The sequence below is a fragment of the Mytilus galloprovincialis genome, chromosome 2, assembly GCF_965363235.1.
Source record: "Mytilus galloprovincialis chromosome 2, xbMytGall1.hap1.1, whole genome shotgun sequence".
In the NCBI taxonomy this organism is placed as follows: Eukaryota; Metazoa; Mollusca; class Bivalvia; order Mytilida; family Mytilidae; genus Mytilus; species Mytilus galloprovincialis.
This window is the reverse complement of record NC_134839.1, coordinates 96,934,242-96,958,705: the sequence shown is the minus strand read 5'-3', so window position 1 is coordinate 96,958,705 and position 24,464 is coordinate 96,934,242. Positions and strand designations below refer to the sequence as shown.

The 24,464-nt window shown below is 31.7% G+C and overlaps 1 protein-coding gene across 1 annotated transcript; it reads right to left on the bottom strand.

Annotated features, from left to right (window-relative positions):
• Nucleotides 1-22,966, bottom strand: LOC143065014 (uncharacterized). The gene is made up of 10 exons (XM_076238286.1): nucleotides 22,315-22,966; nucleotides 18,686-18,878; nucleotides 17,992-18,118; nucleotides 15,559-15,693; nucleotides 11,668-13,351; nucleotides 8,755-8,910; nucleotides 7,809-8,303; nucleotides 6,910-7,121; nucleotides 5,094-5,172; nucleotides 1-2,140 (listed from the first exon to the last, which is right to left on the bottom strand). Exons 2-10 carry the CDS (start codon nucleotides 18,868-18,870, stop codon nucleotides 1,749-1,751), a joined length of 3,465 nt encoding a protein of 1,154 aa, XP_076094401.1. The 5' UTR covers nucleotides 18,871-18,878; nucleotides 22,315-22,966; the 3' UTR covers nucleotides 1-1,748.
• Between the last annotated feature and the right edge of the window lie 1,498 nt (nucleotides 22,967-24,464).

Genomic DNA, 24,464 nt, shown 5'->3' with positions numbered 1-24,464 from the left:
TATGGAAATATTTTATGATCTATATGTAAGTCTCGCAGGTTTTATTTGACCATGACCTCAATTTCACGGTTCATTGCACAGTGTTAAGTTTTTGTGTTTTGGTCTGTTTTTCTTAAAAACTATAAGTAATAGGTCAACTATATTTATTGTATGTAAGCATTGTTGGCTGTACATGTCTGCCTGGCATGGTTCATCTGACCTTTACCTCATTTTCATGGTTCATTAGTCTTTGTAATAGCTATCTTGGTTAATGTTAAGTTTATGTGGCAGTTGTAATAAATCTTTATACTTAGGACTATCAACATAATATTAATGATTAGTAAAGAAGGCGAGACATTTCAGTGTGTGCACTCTTGTTATATTTAGGCATCCTAATATATTTTACTAACTGATGTTTAGTTACATTACGACGTTAATCTCTGATTTATAGACTGGTTACCAATGTAGATGACAAATTGGTGTCATTCATGACAATTAAACAGAATCCACATGATATATGCGACCATTCTCGGATAAAATCAATTTCACTTTAATTTCACACTTTTTGAAACCATTTTTATCAATTTTCAATATCCATTGCCTAAAGTGTTAATTGTTCATGAGTTTTGTTTCCGTATATTTTATATTCCATTGCTCATGTTTTGTTTCCGTTTATATAATATGTTCCATTGCTCAAGTGTTGTTTCCGTATATTTTAGCCGCTCGTCTTGAGCCTACCAAATTAACACACCATAAAGTAATAAAATAAAACTTTTATTGTCCTTCATAACTCTTAACAGACCAATTAACAGACCGGGTTTTATACATCCGACCCATTAACAGACCAGGTTTTAAATAAAGATTGATTTATGTAACCAAAATACAGATTTTCGTGTAGATTTTTCACACAATGATATTAATTTGGTTAACACACATACTGCCTGACTTTTTTCAATGTTCAACATATTGCATGCAAGTAAATTCAACCTAGGTGTCATTTTGTGTACATTTTGTGTGTGTAAAATGTGTATAAATTTATTGATGAGTAACTTGCCTTTTCATTTTATAAATCGTACATAGAAGCTAGAAAAATAATAATTACACCACTGGATTCAGTACATTGAACAGTTTTGTTAGACATAAATGTTTTTTATGATAAACATATATTTAAAAGGTTATACAATGAAACATGCTGAGTTTTCAATGATTTTCTCGATAACACCTGATTAACAGACTTTAGCCAACCCGATTAACAGACCAATCGCTGATCTAGCCGCATACTCAATATAGATTAACCGACCAATCTCTCGGTTAGCCGAGTGTCGGACGTGGTATATCTTGAATTGTATTTAACTTTGGGCGGCAAACACCATGCATTGAATGCAAATTCTCTGAAATTCTAAATCAGCATATTCCCCATAGGGGCCCATCATAGAAATTCGGAATACATACTACTCTTACATGAAATATTGTCACAATCATAATGAAAAAGTAAAAGGTAATAAAAGAAGCATTTAACGTGTTTTATCGTCTTATGCAAAGTATGATCGGATTCACTGAAATATTCAAGATAATGTATCTTGCTTTTAACTTTGATAGCCTCTTTTTCACAAATAATGATCAAACAAGATAAATTTCAACGCGATCAGTATATATTTTTAACTCAACATGATGGTTTAAAGTCACCACGCTTGAACAACATTCGTCCAACAGTATAATATCCTCCATATCTGCATATTATCCTCATATTTTTGCTGACTTCTTCAGTTTTACGTTATATTATTAACCCATCGACCTATACGAATTAAGGTATCATCAATTCTGTACACAGTACTACCGGATATCTGAATAAGAGGTGATAACCCTAGAGTTACTGCCATTGCAATGGAAAACAATATTTTGTTACTAATATTCTGCAACACGAATGCATATAGTCCTACAAGTGCAATTATGCATACTAGATTAGCAATCAGAAAGAAAATTAACGCCTTCTTTCTCAATCTTTTCAATCCTAATATCCTGTCTTCGTTTGATAATCCTTTTGATGCGGACGATCCGACAACGTTGGAGACGAGTTCCTCCCAGAATTCAAATTCAGTTTGGTTATAGTCACTCAGACTAACAGATGAAGCACTCAAACTTCTAAGTGACGTTGAGTCAACTGAAAAGGAAACATTTTTTCTTTAAAATTTAACCAACATGACCGATTAAAACAGTTAGGTTATTAATTAATATGTATAAAACGTTTTTTTTTGCTGCAACAAGATAATAAAATATTGTATTCACATATAAAACATCTTTCCATTCAATTAAATGGGTATTTTAAATAGATTCCGGGTACATTATATCCATTTTAATTTGAAAATTCTTACCGTCGTTTTACAGTTTTTACTATCTATTGATAGAATTCTCATGTTTTTCAAGTTTGACTAATACGTCCTATAGTTATACCCACAAGGTCATATTACTATTTATATACTTGCTGTTATGTAAATCGACGTGAGTAGTTCGGTGAAACTTCAGAGCAAAACAAATGTGAAAGTCACGCAGTTATGTCTTTTTCTGTTTGATGATGAAGAGCAAAAGCGATTACTCTATAAAACATCTATATTGTAACAACACACAATTCTGACAAAGACTTATCACCGATATGGACAAGCCTTAGTGTAATGGTATAATTGCTCAGTGGTGATTTATTTCTTTTTAATCGTTCAAGTACAGAAGATATGTTCCTCTTCTTAATATTATGAAAGAACTGAAAAGGCATTCCTTTTTTTAATATCAGTTTTGGAAATGTATTTTCTTCAGTATGTGTATTCTATTTATCTATACAGTAATTATGAATAAATAACACTGCATTTATCATTCTTACAATGAATTGGTGTTGGGATTGCCAGCACGAGTCCCCAAGTTACCATTTAAAACACATTGAAAAGGTTGTTCCCAGTTGAGGAAAACATTTAAAACGATTGTGTGGTTTGAATAAATAATCAGAAGCCTGGTACCGTGCCAAAAACAAGAGTCAACAGATACCTAGAGCGGATTCGGAAATCATTAGTCCAATTAAAACAAAAATTCTGGCTAAAACTATTTTTAGATTCTAGCGCAATTGTAAAGTTATGCACGAAACTGAAATCTTCAGTTTAAAGGTACTTCACACTTACAGCCGTCAGATCACTCCAGCCCAAGACAAAAGTCTTATAAATGTAAAATCAAATATACATTAAGACCTTTGTAATGAATTTTTTTATAAGAAAGTCAAATATACATGTACTAATATTTTCATTTACGCTAAATTAAAAAAAAAAGAATCTATACACGTCTAGTTTTTTATAAAACATATGTTATTTTTTTAATAGAAAAATATGTTTACTTGATATTCTACTTAGTTTATGTTAATTTAATAACTCTATACAATTAATTTTTAATCGTGCAGTGGAACATCTCATTAAATTCAAAATGAGAGGTGGCCTGTTGCAAGGCAAATTTCTGTCCCTATCCAATATACCCTAATTTCCAGTGGCAGTTCAAATTTCCCCGACCATCATTCTAGATGGCCTCTATTGTATCAACCTACCTATAGTATTTATTGTTAACTTGTTCTCGTCCTGAATATGCATGAAATATTTGCCACTGGATGTTAAGCAACCAACAATCAATCAATCAATCAAAATGAGAGAGAGACAATTGGCTTTGAAACAGGTTATCTCATGACCCGTCAAGTAAGTTGCAAGTGTTAAAATGCTGAGAGTGTGGTGCACTCCATATACGAGGCATCTGATTTAACGTTCTCTGTCCGACGAGTATTTATCACATATCAAGCATGCCCTGTTTACACAGGCAGGGCAATATTTCTAAAGCTCACAGCATCCTTCGTGTAATCGCTGCACAATGAAGAATTTGTAGTTTTAATTGCTTTTGGCTATTGAATAAGCCTGTCCCAACGACATGACAATTCATCAATTCAAGGCACAACTGTAAAGAACATTGTTACTATTAGTATCTTTGTAAATGGCCAAGTACTGTACAAGTAGATTAATGAAATATATGTTAACTTCTTTTGTAGACGAAACGCGCGTCTGGCGTATATACAAAATTTAGTCCTGGTATCTATTATGAGTTTATTTACAACCACTGGGTCGATGCCACTGCTGGTGGAGATTTATTTCCCCGATGGTATCACCAGCCCAGTAGTCAGCAATTTTTTGTGCTGACATGAAAAATCATTGATATGGTTATATTTATAAATTACCTGTAAACAAAATTTTGAATTCTTGAAATACTAAGACTTTGCTACCTCAGGCATAGATTACCTTAGCTGTATTTGGCAAAACTTTTATGAATTTTGGTCTTCAATGCTCTTCAACTTCGTACTTTATTTGGCCTTTTTAACTTTTTTGGATTCGAGCGTCACTGATGAGTCTTTTGTAGACGAAACGCGCGTCTGGCGTATATACAAAATTTAGTCCTGGTATCTATAATGAGTTTATTTAAAACCACTGGGTCGATTTCACTGCTGGTGGAGATTTATTTCCCAGAGGGTATCACCAGCCCAGTAGTCAGCACTTTTTTGTGCTGACATGAATTATCATTGATATGGTTATATTTATAAATTACCTGTTAACAAAATTTTGAATTCTTGAAATACTAAGGCTTTTCTACCTCAGGCATAGATTACCTTACTTGTATTTGGCAAAACTTTTAGGAACTTTGGTCCTCAATGCTCTTCAACTTCGTACTTTATTTGGCCTTTTTAACTTTTTTGGATTCGAGCGTCACTGATGAGTCTTTTGTAGACGAAACGCGCGTCTGGCGTATATACAAAATTTAGTCCTGGTATCTATGATGAGTTTATTTCTTTATATATGGACGATGTGGTATGAGTGCCAATCAGACAACTCTCCATCCAAATAACAATTAATAAAAGTAAACCATTAAAGGTCAAGGTACGGCCTTCAACACGGAGCCTTTGCTCACACCGAACAACATATGCCTCATTTTATTCTTACAAATGAAACACAGAAGGTATAGCAGAGTAACAATACTAGTTAACGGATGTACTGTGTAAACTCTAACAAGTAGGGTATTATAGAATATAAAGCATAATTATGTACCTTGTTGCAATTTCCGCCGTTTTTTCATTTTCCGTTTAATTTTTGGTAGATGAAGAAATTTTGGTACAGTGGCAGATTGCTAGAATATAAAAATTAAAAAGCATATACATGATTTATCATATGTTTTACTATGGAAGTTTTGGCAAAAAGGTTAAACAAGAAAAAGGGCAGATGAAGATAAACATTATTTCTTTTACTTCTTGTATGTGTGCTAGAAACATAGTTTATTATCGGCGAAGTTATCCCAATTTCTAACAATGTTGTTATTGGTATCCTTAGGCTTTGCTAATTTTAAAACACTTTAGATTTGGTGATATGCTTCATATATCTGAATATGGTCTTTATGGAGATATCTATGTCTATAAAGTCTTAATTTCGTACCAAAAAGACGTTGTTGGAATATTTGTCCTTAATAAGACTCCATATATTGTAAACATGTTAAAATGAATAGTCGGATCCTTTGCATATCTTCGGACAATTGACCATATCGAATTGTGTTACTACCTTCGACTATGCTGTATGACATATACCATACATAGTGACAAAAGTAAAAATGTCAGAAGAGAACGTTTCAATAATAGTGCCATGTAATTGCATTAAGTAATGGTGGGCAGAATCTGATACAGTAAAGTTGGATGTTGTTTTTTTATTTTCTGGTAAACTAATGTGATTAAAGTAAGTGCATTTCTAGCTTGATTTCTTAGTTTGTATTTTTCCGTTTTTTATGTATCTGTTTCAGTTTCCTAGTCAATTGATGGACACAAGAAAGTTGAGAATGCACAAATCTAGTTTCATTCGCTTTTTCTTTGTTGTGTTTAAAGAAAGAAAAAAATGATAATGTTTTATCACACATAAACAAAAATATTCAGGTCCCAAATAATCTTTTGTTATACTTTACAAAGGTGTCACTCAAACCCGGGAAGAAGTATTTTGAAATTTTCCAAAATATTTTGTTTAGTCTGAATCAATGTCAAAAACGACCCATTTTCTCAAGCAAGTTTTTTTTTTTCTCAGAAATTCAAACTAAATGAGGTTGCATTTCGAATCATGCATGGAAATACAGTAACTTAACGTCATATGCCAAACTATGACGTTGTTCGATATATGACATTACACCTGGAGGTATTCGATACGGTATTTGCTATGCGATACGGGATATGCTATAGATACAGTGTAGGTGATACAGACTGAAAAAGAACCTTTATTAGATATACACAATTGCTGTATTTAGTGCTTAATATATGATAAATGCTGATATATTATCATGAAATTGTAAATCCGTTCTGTTTTTATGGCCCATTAATAAGCATTCTACTCTCTGGTCTGTGCGTCCGTCCATTTGTCTGTCTGTTCGTCCCTCAGTCTGTCCCGCTTCAGGTTAAAATTTTTGGTCGCGTTAGTTTTGATGAAGTTGAAGATCAATCAACTTGAAACTTAGTACACTTTATGTTATGATCTTTCTAATTTTAATGCCAAATTAGAGGTTTTCCCCCATTTTCACGGTCCACTGAACATAGAAAATGATAGTGCGGATGGGGCATCCGTGTACCGGGGACACATTCTTGTTGAATGTACATTGAATTTGCTTTGATTTATGTTCCAGTAATGCTTTTAAAAGATAAAAATGTTCAGTTTTCAGTTTATTGTCTTTGCATTGAAGGATACAAACTGGGCAACCTTTTTTTTCATTATTATAGATGGTTAACAAATCGATTTGAAAAATTTGTATCAATCCATTTAAATTTAGGAAAGAATTGACAAATACAATCGTTCTAAAATAAATGCAAATTTATTACATTCATCAACATTTACTTACATTATCACGTGTTCCCCATGATTGGTCAACAATATTACACATAGCGTAGAGAGGTAGTATCATATTCATAAACGGAATAAAGAACAAGTAGACGACACCCGTTACTAGTATCCATATATCTGTTGGATATAGCATAGCTCCATAGATGTAACTACCAAGTACAATCATTACTATAAACCCTTCTGCACGTTCGAAATGTCCACTTTCAAAGCCTAGTTTGTAAAAGTATAATATGTTGGCTTAGCATACTGCAGAATGATATTTGTTAACAAATGCGAAATCATATAATGATTATTTAAATATACAATAATTTGGTTCGAAATTATTTTTATGTTTCTGTTCTATTCTGTATAATTCCTTGGACAAGTTCTCATACGCTTGACACAAGTCGTAAACATTTTCAGTTGTTATCTTTTACAGTTTTTCTCCTGATGGCAGTTTGGTATTGAGAGGAGACTATCATAGTAGATTTACAGCTTGAAATACTACAGAGACACTTGAAAAAGACTTGTTAATTAAAAAAAAACAGCAATATTTTGCAGATGTCTTTTGAGGATATTCGTCTTCTTCCCTAGCTACCCTAGTGACATATGTGTACATCTGGTAGTATTCATTATTTGACGTACATATTCTAAGAAATTCTGTGTTTTGAAGAAAAAAAAAAGGTACACGTTTTTTTGGGTATTAATTGGCTCTGCCTAATTAGAACTTACGGGTGAAATAATCATTTTTTAACTTTAACTTCTGGTAAATACATAATTACTTCAAACATATTTGTTATTTGTTGAGATTATTGATAGGCACGTCATGTGTTTCCATATCTGTCTGATGTTTATTCACAAAACAAAATTGTTATTTTCATTGTATGAAAGTAAACAATGCCATGCTATGCTACCTACCTTTTGCTAAGTCTTCAAAAATAATTGTAGTAGAAGCTACAAATATGTAGCATGTTCCTGCTCCAAAGACAATGATCAAAATCTTTGTTATTATCAACTGTACTGTTGACTCAACTTCACTGAGTAACATCAAGCAGTATGCAAAAACTATAGCAACTATAACAGGAGTAACAATGATTAGAGGTGCACCACTCGCCAATTCCAAACCGAGACACAGCATAACGATTGTAGAACCAGGATATAAAAGCATTATAAGAAATAGTTGCAACAAGTAAAAGGCATACAGATAAGAAAATGCATCGTTTGTTGACAACAAGGCTCGAAGCTTTCGGATAACCAATACTGCGTTTGCATAATCTGACAGTAACCATCTACGACGTTGCTTCATGAACTCATATGTATCTTCTGGGCAGAACGTTGTATTTCTAGCATTGCTGGAATATCTTAATTTCCATCCTTTCAACATCAATAATGTACACATCCATCTGTCTTCACCTGAAATCATAAATTTTACATGCAGTATATATTCCTAACCGCTTCTGATTTAGTGTAAAATACATTTTTTATTTTATTTTCGATAAGTGAGATAATAAGTACTGAAAATTCAGACAATATTGCGAAGTTTCAATCATTTCGAATAATGCAACTAGGTGATAATCAATAACAGCTTGCATTCTTGTATATAGTACAACTTGAAATCGCAATAGTTAATCTCATATTTTGTCCAGTCTTTGAAATCGCATTTATGAATGCATGCAAAAATATCTGAATTTACTGAATAGAGTTAATCATTTAATTTCTGAGTGAAGTTCATGTCAGATTTATGATGTATAAGAATCGAAGAGAGCTTATTAAAAATATGATCAAAAGAGGAAAAATTTGAGAGAATATTGAAATGTGTGAATAATGCAAACACGTCCTCAAAATAGTTGACAATTTTAAATACCGTTGTCTTTTGTGAAAACATCTTCCATGTTTTCTACTGGGCCCGAATATTCGTCAACAACATCTCTAACAGCATTCAATTTGTACATACTAAAACATCCTGGACAACACATGACTGTACCAATAATGTTCTGTGAACTCTTAATTATCCAGAAATCTAAAAGTCAAATCGACATTCAAATATCAAATTAGGATACTGGAATAATGTAAGTACAGTGCATTTATATTGAATATAACCTTAAACAAAATATTATAGTGCATATGATTACAATTACTATTTATCATAGATGAAATCAATTATAGTTAGTGTTTATCGTTGACTGAGCAAAAAAATTCCAAAGGGGCTGCACTCGGTCTTTATACGAGGCTTCTATTTCACAAAGGCGATGCTAAATACATGTACAACACTAGTACTTAAAAGAAAAATCACAAAACTACTGAACTCCGAGGAAAAATCAAATCGGAAAGTCCCTAATCAAATGGCAAAATCAAAAGCTCAAACACATCAAACGAATGGATAACAACTGCCATATTGCTGACTTGGTATAGGCATTTTCTTATGTACAAAATGGTGGATTGAACCTGGTTTCATAGCTACCTTAATCTCTCATTTGTATGACAGTCGCAAACTAACTTAACCTTATTCTGACAGTTAAATCTATAAAACTCATGAATTATTTATCTCATATTGTTCATTATTTGAACTCTTGCGTGAATCAAGAATACGATACTATTCTATTCTAGACAAAAACAAAGGTTTATCATTTACTTTGAATCGCACTTCAATAATTATTTCTTTTATAAAGATTTTACGGAGCTTTGCAAACTACGTGAACAACTATAGAAGTCGTCCCATTATCAACAGCTGTCCTGACTATAAGCCACTGCTTTTCTCGATTTTTTTTTATCTTTATTCCAAATTAAAGAACGCCATTTATCAAAAACAGCCTAACAAAAAGCATAATAGTTCATAACAAAGTACTTTATAGTGTTATATAATGCAACATGTTTTACAATGTTTTGAGACTTGTAAATAGCTATTTTCATCCAAACAGTTTTTGCTAGTGACTGTTTTCGGCAGTATTTTTTTTAATATAACCGAATACTGTACTCGTCATTTAGCTATGCAATCTGTCGTATCTTTGCTACTCATGTATAAACATATAAATATCTACAACTGCGATTGTAATTACACAAATTATTTTAAAAATTAAATTTATTCAACATTTTCCCGTGAATTACAAAAAACAATGGGCGATCATGTAAAACTGATCTTAGTAAAGGTTATGAACTACTACTTTGTCTTCGTTTCTTATCAGAATTTTATTGATTGAGGGTTGCTTCTTACATGCTCCTTTCAAAAAAGTCTCCGTTTATTTACCAAAGAGAACCACGGTTATATTTCCATTGGCTTAGCCACAATTACAAGACAATTGACATCGATCGACTTGTTTTTAACATTTTCTTGAAATCACCAAAATATGACATAAAAACAGTTATATGTCAGTCATCAATAAAGGCGAATTCCAGAGCACATATCATATATAACGTTAAATAGTTACGTCTTAGAGTTAGAAGATGAAAATAACACTCTATGATATGGTGCGTCCATTTTTTGTTATTAGCAAAATATGGTTTGTTGGAAATGACAATTTGTAATTCTAATCCAATTTCTAAAAAAAAAAAAACAAAACATACCACAATCTCAATTTTATATGGGTATTGTTGAAGGCCGTACGGTGATCTATAGTTGTTAAATTTTATGTCATTTGGTTTCTTGTGGAGAGTTGTCTCATTGGCAATCATACCACATCTTCTTTTTTATATTGGTGCTCTGGTATACAAATTTATATAACTTGTTATAATCATAAAACATAAAATGTATGTGTATTCATTATATTATGAAGATTGTTGAAACAGAAAACTGTAGATACTTGATGTACACACAGTTGAAGTAATACATCATAGTTCCTGCGTCACAAACTTCCGAAAAGGAAAATAATCTTTCACATTTGTTTTCACCAAAGACAGTCAACTAGATTGATGCTGGTGGACACGAATTTCGATCCGAGTAACACCGATAATATGTCCCATGAAAAACATTCCTGATTGTTTGGCAATTTTTGTGAATGTTTTTTTTTCCCGAAAAAAATTACGCCTCATTAAAAATCGACTAGGGTTTACATCATTAAAATTTAAGAACTTCGAGGTTTGAGAAGCATGATGGTATTGAATGATCAATAGTAAATTGTCAAATTAAGATATGTGACACGGTACCTATTCACGAAAGTCAGGCACAATGCAGATGGTTCAGTAAATTTTAAAGTAGCAGTACAGGAATTTCTTATATATTTTTTTTTGCCAATGGTTGACCTTTACCAATGTGATATGAGCTGCATTTTGTCAAAACTTATGTTTGTGTCAAAAGAAGCCTCTCCTCGAAGACGAACCAGTTATAACTTTGACCAACAATTTTACTGATAATCTGAAATGATCACAAGTGGAGAAGAATGCAGTAGCCGTCAGCCTTCACCACTGAACAAAACTCGTGCTTTTTTTAAGTAAGTTATAAAAGATAGAGGAATGAAAAATTATGAACCTGGTTTTAGGATAAACGTAGAATGCGAAATGTTTTACATGTGTATTAGCACCCAAACAACCTCGAACTTGGGACAGCGGCATTACACCACCATGTAAAAATCAGTTGAAGGGCTGGAATCATTATCGGCAAACATAAAACTTTAAAAAATTCGAAAAACAAAAGACACAAATGTTATAAATTGCAACTTACATTGATTTACAAGCTACCTGAATTACAGGCATCAAAAGAATGTAGTGGCATTAAATTTGTAAGCTTTACCGGATCACTGACAACACTAAGATGAACATTAATTTTGAAACACAAAATATTTACCTTTAGCATAGTCGAACATCTGTAGCCAAACAATAGGGTGAATATGAACACCTTTTGGACGTGTCCTACCACAGACCGCTCCAACATTTGGGTCAGATTCACACATGTGTAGAACATCCATGATACTTGTATCCACAAAAGTCATATCTGCATCTGTTGCCAGAATATAATCGTCACAATCAAATGCAAACTCTTCTTGGTATATTTGTTGTGAATCTGCTATGGTGTATATACTGTTTGATAATTCATTTTTCACTGAAAGGTTTTCAATTGAGCTCGTATCGCCTATAAATATTTCGACGTAGGGGACGGTTGTCGTCTCTGTTTCAACACTGGTAATCTCAGATTCATTATCTTTTATCAGTGACTTAGATTTGTGGTCTGGAACTGTCAAATTATTTTGAGTGGCTTTGCGTTTCTCATTAGATAAATCCATTGATTCCACAGAAAGTAAACTGCCGTAAGAGGAATTTTTCGACAAATTTTCTTCAGATGACTTTCGAAAATTAGACGACCGATAGTTTAAAACATACTTCATATACATAACTTGACTCCAACGTTTTTTTGCATTGACCTTCGAAATATCTTTTAAGTGAACAAATATTGGCATTTCATTGTTAATCCTCCACGAAAGCTGTATTCCGTATGGGGTATATAACATGACTCCTTCATCTCTATCTGTAATTAAATTTTCTTCAATTAAGCCCAGTAACTGGAGTCCAAACTGCTTGATAGTTTGTCCATCAGCACCGTTATCTAAGAATATGTGGGATTCTAAAACAACGTTTTCTCTTTTCAAAAGCTTTGATACCGAAACATTTCTTATACTAGCCAGTAATCTGTCCATTTCTATTTGGGATTCCTGATACATTGTAGTACATATAAATACTCGTCTGATATTTCTTTTATTATTAGCTGATATATTAAATGGTGTTGCTTTTATTGTATTATAGGTCCTACTTAATAAATGCTGTGTTGTTAAAACGGCTTCATACATACTGAATTCGCTAGGTAGTATAATTCTGTCATTCAACATATCCAGCAATATCGGTAGAATAAGTAGTCCTGCTACAGATCCGTACAATGCAAAATTGTCTGCACTAACTTTTATGTCTTTAGAGGATGGACCTATACTACTAGCCCATGAAATTTGGGATACATCTATCACTGACGAAAACGTTAATACCAGTAGAAATGAAATTACAATTGACGAAAAATATATGGGTAAATGAACAACACATCTTCCAACTTTAGTTCTGGCATTGAAATACTTAATACACTGACACAGAAATGAACTTAACAAGATCGAAACACAAATACAAAGATTTTTTGTATTCGGCAAATACAAAGTCTCGAAAAAAGACTTTAATGATACCAGTTCATTTGTTGTTGATGCTCGTTGTAGTTGTAAAAAGTAAACAGAACACACACAAGTTAGCATCTTCAGAATAATAAATAGTAAACCGGAGTTCTGAGTCCCTCTATCGTCTGTTGTATGTATAAATGTTTGATATTTAGGAGTACTAATTATTGATATTATGATCAGGAAGAAAAAAGTTAATCCAGAATCTTTTGCCGTCATTCTGTCTGTAATCACCAGCAGTACAAAACAAGCAATTATGCAACTTGTGAAAACTAATATCAATAGTGTTTGTATGTAACGTATAACCTTTGTGTTGTTCTTCTGAAACAGAGACAAAAAGACGTATGTATACCAAATGTAACAGCCCATTTAAAACCATAACCCGTTATGTATACTTTTGTATTAGTTGTTACTGACATTGGACTCGCTTTCAATAATTGCGAGTACTCTCAGATCGATACTTTGTGTCACAAGTCTTTTTGTTAACTGTTGTTTGTGTGCTTTGAGTCAATACGATGAGTCAAAAATTTTAGAATTAGTTTCATAGATCTTATGTATTGAATTTAAACCACTGTCCTCGCTAAAGGGTAGGGATGTGTACGGGAAGGGATGTGAACAAAAAACATGATTAACTCTAAAAATTTGTATGTACCTGTCCCAAGTTAGAAGCATGTAGTACAGTGTTGTCGTTCGTTGCCGTGTATCATACTTATTTTTCGTTTATTGTTTTGAACATAAATCAAGCCGTGAGGATATTCGTTTGAATTGTACATGTTTTACTTTTGTTATGTCGCAGTCGTTTAAACCTTTCTATGTGAAATTAGTTTTGTTCATTGTGAAGGTCGTACGATATATATTATTAATAGTTTCTAACTTCTACGTAATTAGGTATCTGATGGTCAGTTGTATCATATGCAATTATTCCAAATTGTATTTTCTTGCTAAGTCTTTTGAAAAAAGGGAACTGTTCTAAATAGGTTTGCTTTCTTCTTTTTCGCAATGTTTGTGGTTCTTAATTGGACTTTTGATGTGCTTTTGTTTGTTCTAGTATTTGCCTGTATCTCTGTTTTAAAACGTTCATTGTTGTAAAACTAATTTTTACTTTTAACTGTGTTTCAGAATTAAAAAAGAAGAAACATTCTATATACATAAATACACAACATGATAATAAACATATCATCAAAAGATATTAAAAAATAAACAACCTTGTATGGCCTTCAATAATGAACACCCTTTGCCATTCATGATGAGTCAGATTTATCATTATGTAAGTGTGAACTAGATTTCTGTTTTTGCTACAACTTTTATGCTAGGTAATAAGTTGTAGGATTTAATGCTTTAAGAATATAGTGATTGGGTAGCGTAACGCGGGATGGCGCACATATAAATTTGCAATCCTGGTATCTATGATGCTTTTATTAACAAGTTTATGTACAAAAAAATAATGAATTGAAGATGTTTCATTGAGTCCACAAACTACCGAATGTCTCATAAAAACTAAAGAACTATAAACTTTGAAATGACATATGATTCACTTTTAACTAAATGATTGAATTCTCAACTATCTTCTTACTGTTTTATCTCGATCAGTAGAGTAACGTGGAATTAAAAAAGATACCCCTTAGAAATGAAAAACATTTAACTCGATAAAAATATATATAGTATATGTTTTCGTTTTTAAACTTAAGGTTTCTTCGAACTAGAAATCTAAGTAACTATGGTGTTTAGATATGCCTGTACAATTGTCCGCCCTTCATTTACTTTTTTCTGACATTAACTTGATGCTATATTTCATCATAAGGCCAGTATATCCAGACTTTGTCTGACCCTTAAAATTTGAGTTTTGACAACTGTAACATGTGTAACTGTAACATTTTAATTGTTAGTTTGAACTTTGAAGTTTTTTGTGTCATTTGAAATAGCTAATAGCTGATATCTGTGTGTGTTGATACCGTAAAAACTTTTCATATAACTTACAAATTGTTTTCACATCAAACAAACATGTATCTATAAAGATATTGACATGTTTGTTTGTATTTTGAGATTTAAACCGGTACAGTTTACAGCATTTGGAGATTAATATACTCTTAAATGAATTTTAGAACAGAGTTATCACTGCTGACGCAAATGTTGGTGGAAAATAGTGAAATGCGGTGATATGTTTTTCGCCATGACATTAAATGGTCCATATGATGTGCTGTTATACAAAAATATGCATTAGTTTAAATTACATCTTGTATATTAAATGATTATTTCGGTGTAAAAATTCAGAACAATAGTATCTCAAACGATCAGAGGGATTGGTATATTGTAACAAAATGACACATCTATATGTTATGAATAAGAAAAAAAAAACAGATTCCATTAATGTTGTACATGTAAAGAAATAACTTAATACTACCATTGAGACAATGATTGATAACGGATGGCTACAAAAACAAAATGGAAAGCATAAATGCTTTGTTCAAAAATTTACATAACAATATAATTAATCCTACGTGTTACCTTAAATAAACTCATAAACTTACCATTGCAGTGGAAAATATGGGAAAAATCATTCCTGAGTTTAACACACCTAATAACAGAAATCCTGGTATTCTCCACAGATAACTCCAAACTAAACTAGTCAACATATAACTCTCAGCAACGGAAGATATGACACCCTTAAAAGATATAAAAATATAGGTACACATGTGAATATCAATTTCAAGAAGTACAACCAAAATAGAAATAGTCCATAAAATACACATATTTTTTAATCACAAAAAGTTCAACTATTAATATTCCGTTTTCAATGTGGTTTTACATGTGGAGGCATTTCTCACGGAAGAAAAAAAAAATTGCGGTAACATTCTTCATTTTATATTACACTGCTATGTAATTGTATTATAAAGCTGTCACGATTTATATTAAAACAAAGTTTCAGTTTTCCATTCTTAACTGATTTTCCGGCTTTGCACAGTTCAAGTAAGATACCGCACTGTTTCGACTGCCAGTAAAGTTTAAAATAACAATAGCAAATTTATTACAAATAATTGAGTAAAACTATTTTTGTAAACTCAGATTAAGATTTCTTCTATAGGAAAACATTACAAGCACCAGAGACTCATTACTTTTAACCTTTTAAAAACATGACGATACATGTTACAGTATCTGGTTTCAAGCTGCAATCATTATCAAATAACTTTTATTGAATAGGATAGAGCACCAATTTAATTCATGGATTTCATTGCTTCTAAGTTGTGAAAATAAAAAAAAAAAAACAAAAAAAAACCACAAACATGTTTTTGCCACTCGTCCACAAACAAAAAAAAGTATATACCACTCAATGTCGAGATTGTAATTTGTAAGGATTAATTTAACGATACTAGAATAACTATAACTAAGGGTTGTATTTGGGTGCTCACACACATGTTCAACACTTCCAAGTTTGTTTATATGACTGTCATAAGTAAGAAGCCTAGAATTAAATTGTTGTTGGCTGCTGTTTTTAACGTTGTTCTTCGTTTATCTATGCATCTGTTGTACAAATAAAACAGGCCGTTATTTTTTTTTAATTCAACATGTCAGCCTTTTATAGCCTACTAACAATCAAAAAGTAAAATGGTCATATCAAGCTGAAGACCATACGAAGGGACAGAACGTATCATGGGGAAAAAATAATCAAGAGCAAGAACATATTAAGAGGAAATATCCAAATGAGAACACATCAAGAGGAAGAAAAAATCAAGTGGAAGATCATAATATGAGGAAGAACATATCAAATGAAAAAATATCAATGGAAAGACAAATGAAGGGGAGAACATACACATAGGGAGAACATACCAAATGGAATAACATACACATGGGAAGAACATACCAAGAGGAAGAATATACCAACGAAAAGAACATAGAGTAGCAAGGGGAAGAATGTACAAAATAACAAGATAACAAGACCGTTCCAACAGGAATCACATATCAATGGGAAGAACTAACCAATGGGAAAATATATGAGAGGGAAGAACGTACAAAGGAGTAGAATGTACCAAATAACAAGACCGCACCAACAGGAATCACATATCAATGGGAAGAGCTAACCAATAGGAAAATATATTAAAGAGAAGAATGTACAAAATAACAAGACCGTAAAATATTCATCCACAAGGATGCATATTATAAGAGGAAAACATACCCTTGGGCAGAACATATCAAGAAGAAGAATATACTAAGTGGAAGAACATATTATGGGGAAGAACACAACAAGTAAATTCAAAACAATCATTGAAAAAACAACATAGTGACTAAACGAAACAAAAACGAATATACAAACTTAGAAACATGAGTAAAAGAACGGCACAAATAACTTTAAAAGTACAAAATGTCGAAAGAACAATGTTACATCATCTGATAAAATAGGAACAGTAGAGAGGTGTGGTCATCAGCTGGGTCACCTTATTTACACAAACAATTTAGACAATTAACCAACCTGACGAGATATTTAACATTTAAGGTAGCGGTAAATTCATGTAAGGACTAATAGCCCGATTTCATCACTTAAAAGTACAAAATTTAACTTTGCTGTTCAGAGTACAGTCAGCAAAGAAGGATGGTCAAGGTTTGATAAGAACAATTTAAATAGTTATCTGTAATGCAAAATAGTCATATTTGATTAATAAAAACAGAAATATTAATAGTGTTTTGTTTTAATTCTCACATTATATGACGATCACCTAAGATTTTTTATATACACGAAGTGAATAACGCGACGGCGACTTTTTTTCTTAATATCACCGTTAATGCATGATGTTTTTTGTGCCCAATTAACACACAATGTATATGACTGTCTGAAATTAACACATAATAGCATTACGACAACTAAGACAACGAACCAAAGTCATGTAGAAACTCTGCACAATGAAGAATAAGGGATTACAAACAAAATCCTAAAAACTGATGCATAAATACATTTTCAAATACCGTACCAATAACAGCGATCCCCAATGAGGCCACTCCTTCCATTTCCCTCCTGTTGAAAATGATGATGTCCATATTTGTGATAACAATGAGGCAACATATGGAAACAGTACAACCAAAAGAGTTACTGATTTCCTGCAAAATAAAAAGAAACCCATAGATATAGACATGGTGATTATAGAAAACAACCACAACTACTAGTATCAAATCATTTTATACAATATGAACGTCAAAAATAAATACAAAAATTAAATACCTTGAACGATATCGATGGCGTCGGAAAAAGGACCGTTTAACAAGATATCAACTTAATCTATATTACTTTGTAAAGATACTTGTGTGACGTCATTAATTGTAAAACAAAATACTCATTAATTTTGTAAACAATAAGCCGGACTGGCTTCTAATTGGTAATTTTGTGTAATGATTAACGTAAGGGTTTGCATCGGTATACATAATACAAAAATGCTGTGTATTAATTGGGATCAATATGAGTGTAATTAACAAACAAAAAAATTAGAACATGCATTTAAGGAAGCAAATATGTCGGTTGGATATTTGACAAAATCGGTAATATATGACAACGTAAAATAGATATAGCATTACGCAAATGTACATAAACGTGTTTCAAGCATTAATCAATTAGTATTCAGATGATAAAAATAATATTAAACAAACAAACCAATAATATTTAAGTCATACCATTCGTTTATTGACTCCAATGTTTCGTTAAATGACTCCAATGTTTCGTTTATTGACTTCAATGTTTCGTTTATTGACTCCAATTTCCTCTGGCTTATCAACAAAACTAAGGATCCCTGGTGTATGAAGAAGAGGATAAAAATAAGACCGAAAAGAATAAACCTCGCGAGGATTTTCAAGCACATCTTTTTACCTGAAATAAAACAATTTTCTTGTAACATAATAAATTTCTCTGGACACAACTTGTGACCTTTTTTGCTGATAATATTTTGAATAGACAAATTCTTACTTTTATATATAAGGACTATGTGTTTTAGATCGTACTTTGGCCTATAATGGTTTACCTTCATAAATTGTGACTTGGATGGAAAGTTGTCTCATTCACACTCATGCCACATCTTCTTATATCTATTTGACCAGAGCCTCGAATCTAGCGTACTATTAAACAATGAAAATAATCACAAATGTACCGTTCAGCAAACTTTTTGTCAAGTTTAATTTTCAATCATTGACCGATGTTAATATCGTTAGATGACCAAACAGGGATCATATATGATATAAAAATAGCGTGGGTCTCAATTTGAATTTCAAGCCATCTTATATCCCAAAACAAATATAACAAAATAAAAAACTTTTGCTAGATAACTTGGCCCGTGCTTTTGATTTTGATATTACTTGTCTATAACTTGTGTTAGTGTGAGTTTTCTTACTTGTTGAAGCAATCACATGTAGTATGTGTATGAATATTATTTATGAATTTTATGTGCACCATTGTCCTTCCTTTTTTTTGTTATAGATATACTGTATAAAAATTACTATATTGGCTATGTAATTAAGGGTTATTCCCGATTGTCCCACTTTTTGAAATTTTAGAGTTCTGATTGTCCCACATAAAAAAGTTCTGATTGTCCCACATTATTTTAAGTAAAATGTTTTTAAATAAACAAGGTAACAGTAGTATTGGGAAGACACACAGATGCAATAGTCATTTTAGTTATATACATCAAAGAGTACAGTTATAAGTCACTCATTGTCTTTTAAACTTGTTGTTGGGTTAAATAGAGACTATCAAGTTTTTGTCAATAACACCACATTTTCGAAATAACAAAAAAACTGCATGTAATATATGGGAAAAGTTACAAAACATAGAATGACAGATCCGTTGTTGAACAGCGTTACCGCAATGCTTAATTGTCGTACTAATTTGACGGAAAAAAATCAACTAACTGCTCACGATTTGTAATAATTTTAAAAAGGATCATTTGCGCTAGATAACTAAGAGTCAAGTTGTTTTGAGTCTATTATAAGTTACTATATACAAAGGTAGCTTAGAATGGTCTTGTAAAAAAATCGTTTGCAAGCAACGTCTATTTTATATATCAGAGATACTTTACAGTCTTACATCACAGCCCGACAAAACACATCAAAATGATGTTGGCCTTACCATCTACACCAAATTATTTTTTTTTTAGTTGACAGGTATCACATGTTATGTAATCCTGAATCACATGTTGTAAGTGTTGCAGAAATGGATTAATAGTATTTATACACATCATTGCTTCAATATCATATATAAATATGCTATTCAGAATCTAAAATTGTTTATGGTCAATAATATTAAAATAAACCAATTAATTTGAAAATTCACCCTTCAATTCAGTTCCCAAATGAACATAGTAAGTTTAATTGTCACCTGATTTGTGTATACGTATATTGGTCATTCTTTCTTAAATATTAATATAACTATAGGAACTGAACTTCAGTCAAAGTTATATTAAAATTGGTATATTATTTAAGGCAAGAATGGCACACCACTACCATTTAAATATCGAAGCATCATTTAGAATCAATGGGGTCTATCCCCTAATACCTATAAATTGTTCTTCTAATATTTTTTCCCTTCTTTTCTTCTGAACATCTTTTGACAATCTACCAATACATGCAATAATAGGGTGTGGTTGAGCTCTCATAGTACTTTAATAACAATAATTTTATGTATCTTTAATGAACTTAATAGAGCTGTTGAAATTTACCATAAGATTCAATGCTTATTACATAGAAAATTCAAATGCAGCCCCTATAAAAAATACTATATTATTCAAACTTGTTCTTCTTCTTTTTAATATCTGTTGAGGTCATGTGTTGATGTAAAACTAAATCAGAATATTTACTATTTACTTCGTAATTTCTTTACTTCAATGTTTATCAAACATTTACACACTCAATTTGAGTTTTAAATTTTCATTCTTAAGGGCTTAGATGCAAGACTATTTAAAGCATTCTTGATTATTTTAAAAAAAAGCCTTAGATATTCAATTAGCGGTCCTTAGATTAAAAAATATTTACATTTTCCACAAAAGCGTCTTTCATGGATGAATGACCCTATTTAGTCTTAGATGCATGTTTTTTTTTTATTAGTTGTTAGTGGCTTTGAACTAGCTGTCAGTTAACTACGAGCACTCTAAGAAATGTACCTAGTGTCTTTTTGTTTTGGGGATGTACAAGTACCCTGCCACTTCCACTTGTATTTTTATCTATCTGATGAGTTAAACCTTTTTCAAATGATTTTTATAGTTTGTTATTATGTTGTACTGTTATACCACTGTCCCATGTTAGGGGAGGGTTGTGGTCTCACTAACATGTCTAACCCCGCCACATGTATGTCTGTATGTATGTGGATGTCCGAAGTCAGGAGCCTGTAATTCGGTGATTGTCGTTTGGTTATGTGTTACATATTTGTTTTTCGTTCATTTTTAGTACATAAATTAGGCCGTTTGTTTTCTCGTTTGAATTGTTTTACATTGTCATTTCGAGGCCTTTTATAGATGATTATGCGGTATGGGCTTTGCTCATTGTTGAAGGCCGTGCGGTGACCTATAGTTGTTAATTTCTGTGTCATTTTGTTCTCTCGTGGAGAGTTGTCTCATTGGCAATCATACCTCATCTTCATTTATTATATTAGTTATATATAGTAAAATATTTCGGAAGTTTAGGTCCTAAATGCTCTTCAAGTTCGTACTATTTTAAGCTTTTTGATTCGAGCGTTACTGGTGAGTCTTTTGTAGGCAAAACGAGCGTCTGTCATTCAATATTGTAATCCCGGTACATGTAAGATCTATGATGAGAATATTTTTCTGACATCTATATCTTCCAAATAGCTAAATTGTGTAACTCTTCATTTTTGATATCACATATATATTTTATTGTCACAATTTATTTCATAAAACTACGAACGAAGCAAATCTATAGATTTCAATTGTATAGCCAAAACTGATCAAACTATACTAGCTTTCTTGTGCGTTTAGGAATAAAAGGCATCTTTTCAATAATATAAATAAAAAGATATACAAAGGGAGTTAGAAAATAGAGGGAAGAAGGAAATACAAAATCTTTAGGAAAACGAAAAAAGACATATAAATCAAAAGACAAGTGTACATTGGTCAAATGGAACAGCAGCACGAGTCACACTAAAAACCGAGGGTTTTAAAACTAAAAAAAAATGATATAAATTTCAACATTTTACACAATAATTGTTATAATATAAACATGTTAAATTGTGCAGATGAATAAATAATTATACAATTAATCTAGAATTATGTTTTCTTTTAAACAAATGAAACTGTACTTACAAGTTAGGATGAAATACGATTTGTAGTCAAGAGTACAGAAGATGACAAACTTTATCTCTTTACAAAGTATTTAGTTTCAATAAGATTTTGTAATGACAACAACAACAGATAAAACGATCTGTAAACTTCTACTGATCATAACCGGTAGCTCCCTCGTCAAAGTTCGCTGTCAATTTCCTCGTGTTTGCACAGGGTGTATGTATCCTCAATCATTAGATGATGATCTCGGGTTTAACAAACAAAAAACTATTCATGTAACTTTGATTTGAAAACATAAATGCCTTACTGTCCTCATACTAAATTATTGTGCGTACTAAGTTAAGTATTTGCATGATGCATAAGGTTAAAAAAGTGAAAAAGAAACATTTAATTCTTTTTTTTTTTGTAAATGGAAAGGCGTGGATAAAACAATGATCTGTACATATTAGGAATGCAATGATTTCTCACAATGACAATTTCCTGCAAAACAAGCAAAAGGGGCAAATGGTTGATCTCTAATGATCATGTTTAACTGATAACATAACCATTTCTGGGTGTATCCTGAAATAAATGCTGCAATTTAAAACCTAGTATATCTAATTAAGCACGTTCACTGGCATACATTACAAAATGTAATTTGCATTTATGTGTTAAAAGATTAAGAAAACATGCAACAAATAATTACTTGATTTATTTAATTCCTAATTCATATCCCCGATCTCTTCCCCTAAAAAACCGTAATAATCTGGGAGTTATTTCTAATTTCAACCGTATATTTTTGATTGTAAAAATTAGAGGATTGCCAGTGAGACAACTCACCGGCCTTCAACAATGATCAAAACCCATTCAGTATGGTCTATGTTTGTTTCCTCGAATATCAAGTGCGATTGTTCGTTCGGACAGTCTTTAAATCTTTCAATTTGCCACATTACGCTAGTATACTTTTCAGTCTATTTATTAATGGTCTTCCGAAAAATCTAATCTTATCTATTTATATCCTTATGCATAATACATCATATTATAGGAATGATTGCCAATGAGAAAAATAGTCACCAAGTTCATATGACGTTCATGTAAGCAATTAGAAGTAACCGTACTGCCTTCAGCAATCAGAAAAAAAACCCATACCGTATAGTCGTCTATAATAGTGTTCCTCTGGATGTTCCTATAATGATATAAATCACATCCAGATTTGAAAATCCACCTCAACTCTCTCCTGAAAAAGGTTTCTCAACATCTCATGGACGGACGAAACTCTCTGAACATATGGTCAAGGAGCAGAAATTTTGTTCAATAACAAATTTCTTCCGATATTGCAGTGTGTTTTAAGACAACAGTTAACACTATTCGTTTTGCAACCTTGCATTTTATAGTTGTTCTTAAACATTTGTGTTCCAGTTTATTTTGTGTTGTTAAATGTTGCGTAATCTTAATACATGATTGTTTGTTTACATGTATATGTGTTTATCTCCCCTGTCAATTAAATGAAGAACACTGCTTGCAATGTGATTATGTCGGTGTTGGGGATTATGTACCATTGTGTTGATTGAATTCTAAAAATATGAAAATTTTATAGAAAATTAACAGCCTTTACCCTTGTAGTCTCATATTTGACAATTCGGTGGTTGATAGATAGAGGATTATTGCATGTAGTGGTAGCAATGATATCATTTTTGGTTGGATTTTTTTTTCAAAGTGCGAACTATTCCTCCCTTAGACAATATATTTGAATATATGTTGGCCATTTTTTTTTTAAGCAGGATCATTTTTATTTAAATTGGCTTTTAGTTTCGAATGTCAAGTGAAGAAAAATCAAATATTATTTTAGTACGCACATTTGATATACGCCACCTGTAGAATAGGTTGCTTAACACTAATTTTAAAAGACCGGCTTTGATTGCTGATAAAATTGATTTTCATCATTTTGAAAGAGGTTTCGAGGAGCACTTTGAACACCCAGCATGATAACTTTGACGTTGTTTGTAAGGACACTTATGAAATATGTAGTTTAATAAAAATTTGAAATTTTTACAATGTTGGAGTATAACTATTTTAAGTTTATTATAACCAAGTCTATACATATCACGTTAATGATATATGAATATAAGTTAAACATTTTTGTTCTTTATTTAATTTTTTAATTTTGTTTTTTTATGTTTTGTCTGTGTTTT